This window comes from Cucurbita maxima, unplaced genomic scaffold (genome assembly GCF_002738345.1).
Source record: "Cucurbita maxima cultivar Rimu unplaced genomic scaffold, Cmax_1.0 Cma_Scf00460, whole genome shotgun sequence".
Classification (NCBI taxonomy): domain Eukaryota; kingdom Viridiplantae; phylum Streptophyta; class Magnoliopsida; order Cucurbitales; family Cucurbitaceae; genus Cucurbita; species Cucurbita maxima.
Window position 1 is genome coordinate 1 of NW_019272476.1, and position 8,976 is coordinate 8,976.

The following is an 8,976-nucleotide window of genomic DNA, read 5'->3' on the forward strand; positions in this document are numbered from 1 at the left end:
TTTTTTTTTTTTTTTTTTTTTTTTTTTTTTTTTTTTTTTTCTTTTTCTGGTTGGGATTAATAAACAAACAAGATAATTGCGTTGTCTTTTCAATTATATTGTTTTTTGTTCTTATTTCTCCTCTCATTCTGGTGCTAATCTTATCTTATGGTGTATTAGTTATGCTAATCACAATTTGATTTGAGATTTGTAAACAAGATTAGTTCTTTGGTTAGCAAAGCTTTGAAGGGTTCAATTAGTTCCATCATTGTCTAGAAAAATTATTTAAGTGTTTTTATCTTCGAAAATTTGGAATAATTCAATTATATGTAATTATTAATTTTCTTTTAGTGACTGATTAAACGTTAATGAGAAGACTACCTAAAATATAAATTTAAAGATCTTATATTAAAAAATTGAAAGGAATATTAATTACAAAAAGGTAAAAATTCTTACACATATAAGAGTTAATTAAGTTGAATAATCCATAACCCATTATAAAGTTTGAATTATTATGAAAAGTTAAAATATTATATTACCAATTAGGGTTTAATGTATATTATAATTATATTGATGAGCTCATTACCTTTTACCAAACCTTTTATTTAAGCTTCATTGTTGTACCATCCATTTCCCCCAAATCAAAAGTAATCATTAGAGAAATTTTTTATTTATTGTGATTTTATGTTTTTCTATTTCAATTTCCCACCATGTTTATTTAAAATAACTAAAAAATTGTTTGGTTCGTGACTAAAATATTCAAAATCTCTTAGAATTTGAGATTAATTTCGATTATACATCATTACATTTAAAATAAGATCAAACGTGGCATGACAAGTATTGACATAACCACTTCGATTTCTATCACTTATTTAAACAATAAAATTTCTATCACTTTTCAATTTGACCTAATCCATACATTCATCGAGTTACTTATTCGATCGCATAATGAGATAACGAGATAGTGTTTGGTATTAGGGTTTAGGATTTGAAAGCAAGAGAGAGATGGGTTTTCCCTATCCACTCATTGAAGTTTCACTATGTTCAAGATCTTGAATGTGGGAAAGAAGAAGTGTTCCCATTAGTGGTGAAAGCAAAGATGGGTTATGGGGGTAGAGATGAAGAAAGACCCATAAAAACATTGGCATCAATAATATGATCTTAATAAAAACTCAATTGAGGAAGAGAATTGATTAAAAAAGGGTTATGAAAAGGGAATCTTACCCACTAAACCAAGAACAAAATTAATTAATGAAGCATAGAGAGAGGGAGGCGAAATGGTGTGGAAAGTGGGGCAGGCAGCGCCATCCAATCCATACAAAATGTTTGAGCTTTTCCCTTACCCATCAAACTTAGTGGTATCAATCAATCTTCTATGCTTAATCATGCTCTACACATCACCTTTTTTTTTATACTTTCTTCTTTATTTAACCTAACTTTCTTCTTCCCTTTTCCTTTTCCTCTTCCTCATTTCTTTGCATTTATACACCAAATCCCCATGATTTTTAACCTACTACTTTTATTTTCATCTTGGAGTTCTGAAATTCTAGTTTGTATTTGACTTTTTGGGAGATTCTACATCAATTGGAGAGAAGAACAAGTGTCAACGAAGACGCTGGGCCCTAAAGGGATGGATTGTCAGACCCCACGTCGATTGAAGAGGGGAATGAGTGTCACCAAGGACGCTGGACCCTAAAGGGGGTGGATTGTGAGACCCACATCAATTGGAGAGGGGAATGAGTGTCAGCGAGAACGCTGGGCCCTAAAGGGGGTGGATTGTGAGACCCCACATCGATTGGAGAGGGAAATGAGTGTCAGCGAGGACGCTGGGCCCTAAAGAGGTGGATTGTGAGACCCCACATCGATTGGAGAGGGGAATGAGTGCCAGCAAGAACGCTAGACCCTAAAGGGATGGATTGTGAAACCCCACATCGATTGGAGAGGGGAATGAGTGTCAGCGAGGACGCTGGGCCCCTAAAGGGGGTGAATTGTGAGAGCCCACATCGATTGGAGAGGGGAATGAGTGTCAGTGAGGATGCTAGCCCTCGAAGGGGGGTGGATTGTGAGATCCCACATCGATTGGAGAGGGGAGCGGCATTAATTGGAGAGGAGAATTAGTGTTAGCGAGGATGCTAGGACTCGAAAGGGAGTGGATTGTGAGATGTCACATCGGTTGGAGAGCGGAACAAAACATTTTTTATAAAGGTGTGGAAACCTCTCCCTAACAAACGCATTTTAAAAATCTTAAGAAGGTGAAACCCGAAAGGAAAAACTTAAAGAAGACAATATCTGCTAGCAATAAGTTTGAACCATTACACTTTTACTGATGCGAGGCATCTTAAATAGAGTTCAACAATTATAGACAAAGATGTGAAGGGACTCGTATGGTATTATATTATTATATTGACATGAAAGAAGATGTATTATCCTAATCTACCTTTCCAACTATGATTAAGAATAACTCATTTTTTTCTCAAAAACGAAGAGAGAGACGGTAGTTTCCCAAACAAGCTTCATTTTGTTTATCATGGAGTACACATCATCCATATCTAACCGTAAAATTTCGAAAGGATTTATAAGTCAATATTAGAGATACGAACAAAATCTCACATAAGTTGAAAACAGATTATAAAGAGTTTTTAAATAACATGTAAAACAAAATTAAATCATGCCATTGAAAGTCAAAAGTAGATAATATGAAATGAATGAGACGATAGAGAAAACAAAATATAATTGATCTCGTCGCTTAACAACTTTGAGTACTCGTAGTTGAAAATGACAAGCTTATGAACAATGATTTGGAAGTACAGGAAGAAGTATGAAGCAATACCCTACTGGAAAAGTGGGGAGGAATGGGAATGGGAAAGGATATTGATTTGACAAAAAATGATGCTAAGAAAATGGATGTTTTCCATTGAAGTTAATGGAGATGAGTATCCAAATCTGTAATCTTTCCTGTTTTTGCCCAAAAAAATGTCTTTTTTTTTTAACTCAATCCTGTGTGCCTCTTTCTCGCTCTGTTCCCCTTCTTCCACAAACGACAAACACCCGTTAAATCAAACTCCCGACACATACGTCATTTCCCACGTGTGCCTCTCTCCACTCTCTTTTTTGTCTTCTTTTTCCCACGTGACAAAGCTGTCTGTCTAACTCCCTTTCTCCTCCTGCAAACCTAGATAATTATTATTATTATTATTTTATGAAAATAAACAATTTTGAGCTGTGTATTCACTCTTCAACTTGGGCCTTTCGTTGTCTAAAACCTGTTGGATTGGGGATGCGATGGAATGGACTGGGCTGGATTCAGCCCATATTCCTACTTCGAAAAGGCCTTAAAGCCCAGTGGGCCTGTCTATCATCTCTTTAACACCATTTTGGTTTTCGTTTCATAGCTTACTAGGCAACAAGATTAATGACTGATATTTCATTTTAGTTAAGTCTTGTAGTAGTAACATCTTTTCGATGAATTCCTTATATATTAGAAATGTCTTTTTTCTTCTTTTAAAAGGACAATAATGTATATATGATGGGGTGACATGAACTAATACTAAGGAATTTTCATAGCTCAAGGTCTGATGAAGAAGTTACTATGAGTTTTAGTCATTTAAATTCAAGCTATGACGAGATCGTCAAAGAAAATTCGTGTTGGTTCAAGATAAACATGCAATTAAGCGGGAGAGAATATTTAGAGAGAGAGAGAGAAAGTGGGTAGGATTGAGTGAGAGTGATGGATTGGTTGTAGTGTACCATTATTAATAAACCCATGACATAATGTTGACAACCAAACACATCTCTTTCACAAAATTTTAAAATTTTCATATTCTATAAAAACCCTAAGGCCCACAAACGAAGCCCAAAAGGTCATCGTCAACATTTTCTTTTTTGAATCCCTCTAAATATTTTTAAAATAAATTATAATATTCTTCAGAAAGATGGTGAGGTGGCATGGTGGGGCCAGTTGCAGGGATAACCAAAAACAATTATTTATTTATTTATTTATTTTCCTTGACGTTGAAACAAAGAGTCCATGTACGTAACTCCTTCATGCATGTTTTCCACAACCAACAAAACAATAACCCATTATCCAAACAGTATCATCTTTCTTTTTTGTTTTGTTTTTAAACCATTTTCTCACTCTAAACCTAGATAAAATACTAATTATCATTTAAAAAAGTCACGATAGTTTCATGAACTTCAAGAATGGCACTAAATTTACATAACGTGTATCACATAATCAATTTGATCGACAATCAAATCACAAATAATAGAATTTGATTCTAAGAATCAAACCCAAAGAGACCTCTACTCGACTCGATAGAATATTTATTCAATTCAGTTCATGGAATTGATTCGATATCTTTCGACCTGAGTCAAAACTATGACAAGATATAAGAAAGAATAATGGAAGCAGCCATTCTTTTTCCCTCCCTCCGTGTTAGAAAGAATTAAAGGAGANTAAAGCCTTGAGGATTTGGGATTACCCATATATTCCCTTGCATCAACTGCCAGTGATAAGACCATCAACAACCAAGGAAATATAAGAACTTGAACCAAAACTTGCACAAAACTTCTAATTGGAATAGGAAAAGTTGGTAAATATGAGATATCCATATAAAAGAACTCGAACCTAAACATATCTCTCACCTTAACGAGCTTCTTGCAGATGGTAAAGCTCAAGCGTTCCTCGGCTCCGTCCCCGCTAGCGTATCTCCAATCCCCAGATACCACGTTAGGAATAGAGCCGCCCTCGGATTGAGAGTTACTCTTGTTTATCCCAATCTCAAATCTGATATATGCATCCCCATCAGAAGAGTTTTGTCTCCAGTTACCCCATCTTTGGTCGTTCCTTCCCTGACTTCCGCTCTCAGCGACAACCCGAAACAAAGCATATCCTCCTCCCTGGTTGATGTCATTTAACAGGCTCCCTACCATATGTAAAATCACCTGAAAAACCCTTCTCTCGTCGCCCATGACGTGATCGGGCAGAGATCTCTGAACCTCGAACGCAAAACCAAAGCCCTTATAAGTACACAAGCACTTGGCAAGACAACCTGCCTCCTTTATCATAGAATGTAACCTGAAAGATCTCATCTCCAATTCCAAAGGAAATCTTGCACTATCCTTAATCGAATCGTCCATAACATCATCTATCAATGTCGAAACAACATTACCAGTCCTCGCCATTGCATCGAGGATAATTCGTTGGTCGTCATTAACATTCTCATTCTGCAGCATCGAAAGCAAACCCAAGATGGAGTGCATAGGTCTCCTCATACCATCACTCATTACCATCTGAAAGGATTGCCTAGCTTGGCTTGCCATCATAGCCTTCATCTTAGCCTGCTGCAGCGCTCGGTTTTGTTCGGCCAGTTTCTCCCTCATGAGCTGGGACTCTTCGAGAAGGGCGGCATGGGAGAGAGCTACAGCCACCTGGTCCGCAACAACCTTAATTATCTCAAGTTCCTGGTTGTTCCAAGATCTAGGCTGTCCACCAGGGAGAACCAAAACCAAAATTGCATAGTAAGTCGGAACAATCTCAGGAGTTCCTCCTTTAAAATTTGAAACACGTAGCATCGGCATTCTAATCGCTGCTGCAGGTCCCCTTTGATCAGACTCGCCACAGTTAGCAACAACAAGAGCTGAATTTGGTTCAAGAATGTTAACCCCATCGCTACCCTTGATTCTAATGACATCGGAATCACTAATCGGTATAGAGACATTATAACCATCTGAGAAGCTCCTATCCTTCAACTCATGAGTCAAATTCATAACTGTCTTGCTCTCATTAGGCATCCAAACTGCACAGTAATGCAAACCCAAAGTTTGAGAAAGCTCATACATGGTCGTGTAAAGTATGGTATGTCGATCAAGCGACTTGCGGATCTCTTGAGTAAGCATCCGAACGTGTAAGCCAGCTTCGTTCTGTCTCATTATCATCCCAACTTCGATGCCAAGATCCCATGTCTTCTTCTTCAACATAAACTCCCTCACCTTCACCTTGAGAAGCAAAGGAATGAGAGTGATGAGGGTAATAGCAGTAGCACAAGAAACCAGAGCTGTGAGGATTTTGAAGACAGTGAGAGCTAGCATTAACTGGAAGGAGTGAGGGCCATAAGTCCAGCCATTGAGCAAATGGGTCAAACCACATAGAACAATGAAGGAAATGAACTGAAACAGAACCCATTTAAAGGGTACATTGGAGCAACTAACGAAGTAAAGAAGTTCAATAGGGATGGAGAAGTAAGCCACAGCAATCAAGAAATCACTCACACGCTGACACTCCAAAATGCTCTCGATGCTCCATAAACTACCCTCATCGTCGCAATTACATCGCGGAAATCCGTTGTCGGTAGCAGAAACAGATACCAATAATAACAAAATCAGAAACCCAGATGGCAATGCCTTGAACATTGCATCCAAAACCCAAGTTTCTTCAATCCATTTAAGCCCAAAATTGGAGACACTCAAACCCCAATGGCCGCCTCAACTATAACAAGAACACACGCATCAGCACAGAGAAAGCATATCAACCCGATTCAAACTTCGCCGATCAAAAATCAACAGCACCATCAAGAAATTGAAAACTAAACCAAACCAACCCCGCTAGGATCAAAGAAGCAAAATCGATTAGAACGCAAAATAGAGAAAGAAGAACACCAAACCTGAAGAGGGAAAACCAACAAGTCGCCAATACATCAGATTCCATTCACATCCAGCTCCAGATCTTAGCATTCCACCATATGCAAAGACCTCAAACGCTTCACAATCCGATGTCCCTCATCCATTAATCAAATCCATTCCGCGTTTCGCCCATTTAAACACAAACCCACCAAACAGAAACCCAAATCAATCAATCAATCCCAGAACACCTCTTCTTCCTCAGAGCAAGAACAGGGAAAAAAAAAAACAAAACAAAACAAGAAATCCTCCCGGAATAAGATTGAGAACCAAAAACAAAAACAGGATTCGAATCGAAACTCAGCAGTAAGAAGGCGATTGAAGAATAAAAACAAGAAGAGAGCAAGAAAATCGGAGAGAATCGAAACCAGATCTTCTTTGGTGGACAGAGGTGCGCTCTAATCCTTATAGGTAACTACACAATCCATACTCGAAAAAAGAGGGGGGGAAACAAACAAGAAAGGAAGAGGAAAAAATCAAAAACTAACGAGAAGAAAGAGGGCTACACTCTTCTCTTTGTGATTCGCGAACTGGTTCTATGATGCCCTTTCTCTCTCCCTGCCCTTGAAAATTCAAACACAAGAGTAAACACGTTTTTGTAGAGAGAGAAGTGAAGAACATTGGAGAAGAACGCAGACTGCTTGCGCCGTTGTTTCGGAAACGAGCAGGAAAAATAATTTATTTATTTATTTTTATTTTTAAAAAAAAAGGAAAGAGAGAGAAGGAGTGGAGCCCACAGGCTCTTACATGAAGAGAACTTAGACGCTCTTCTGCTTATAAACGTCTTTCTCACTCCCCCAAAATACTTTTGTTTTATCTCTCTCTCTCTCCTATTTTTCCCTTAATCTACTTCCTATTTGCCACGTGGCCTACTCTCTTTCACTCCCACCACCACTCTTACTCTTCGCGCGTGTTCTCCACCTTCTTCTCCTTCCTTTCCCATTTTACTACACTTTACTACCTTACCCTGCCTGCCACTTGTGATTTTTGGCATTTTTTAAAAATCTAATAATATGTATATTGAAATACTATGTTTAATTATTAAAAAATTGTTAAAAAAATAAAAATGAATAATTGAAAGAAGGAAATATAAGGATAAGTAGGTGCAAATAAAGTAGGACTTTTAGTGGTTGGTAATGTTTAATGCTTTAAAATATTGGAGTCTACAATGGTCCAAGTCATGAATAGCTAATGAATCCAAATCCAAAGAATATATGCTGGATCCTTTCCTTATTTCTTTCTTTATTTATATACATATATAGTTTTGAATAATTCTGCCTATAAATACCATTTTCATATATAACTTTCATTATTTCATTATCTACTTTTTATTTATATTTCCAAAATTAAAATGGAATTCCAAACTTAATCCATTCGGGTTCAATCCCACTTTCAAATTATTCAACCCCAAATCAAAAATTTTAAAATATAATAACACGCTTAAGAAAATCCTTAATTACCTTCGTAGCAATATGTAAGTATAACTTAACTATTTAACATGTTATCACTTATAAAATAGTAAAATGAACCTAACCCAGATTATAAAAATTGGAAATAGGTTAAATTTTTTTAAAATAAAAAATTTGTTTGGTCGAATCCACTAACTAAAAAATGGGGTTACAACCCATGCCGGGAGGGCGAGAACTAGAAGAATAGTTATTAACCTCATATTTATTGCAAATAAGATAGTATAATTAAAAAGTATGATATTTTGGAGTGGTACAATTCTATCCACGTGATCCACGCGTTTCACGGCGAGCATAGCGAGAGGGAAAGCGCGCGTTTGGGAAGGAATTGAAAATGGTTGGATTTTGTATTTTGTATTTTATATTTTTGTATTTTTGTATTTTGTTGGCTGGCATTTAATGCAAATACAGAGCAAAAGACCTGAAGAAATAAAAATAAAAAATAAAAAATAAAAAATAAATGAGGGATGGGTCACGCGAGGTAAAGGGAAGTGAAATTGAAGATCCAAACCCAATTCTTTGTATACTAAAAATGGAAGCATCCAAATCTTTATATCCGGCGTTTTTTCTTCAACGGGTAGTGGCAGCCGATGCCGATCCCTTTCCCGCAATCCCTTTCTTTTCTTTTTTTCCTTTTTATTTTAATTTTTAATTCCCCCCTCCTCTGACAATATTATTTAATGTACCTCTCTCAATTTACCATTTACTCCTTCCCTCCATCCCTCGTTTCAACTCTTCCAAAGGGTTGTTTTGGTAAATATACATAATATTAGTTTTATTTTTTTTTTTGGTTTTTTTTAGCCAATTGAATTATTATATGTATGATGAGATATGCTTCTCTTAAATTAAGTTC

The 8,976-nt window shown here is 36.7% G+C and overlaps 1 protein-coding gene across 1 annotated transcript; it reads right to left on the bottom strand.

Annotated features, from left to right (window-relative positions):
- Positions 1–4,185: 4,185 nt before the first annotated feature.
- On the bottom strand, positions 4,186–7,321 carry LOC111474608 (ethylene receptor 2-like). Its single transcript, XM_023119605.1, has 3 exons — positions 6,642–7,321; positions 4,624–6,466; positions 4,186–4,481 (listed from the first exon to the last, which is right to left on the bottom strand). Exons 2-3 carry the CDS (start codon positions 6,388–6,390, stop codon positions 4,425–4,427), a joined length of 1,824 nt encoding a protein of 607 aa, XP_022975373.1. The 5' UTR covers positions 6,391–6,466; positions 6,642–7,321; the 3' UTR covers positions 4,186–4,424.
- Positions 7,322–8,976: the final 1,655 nt, after the last annotated feature.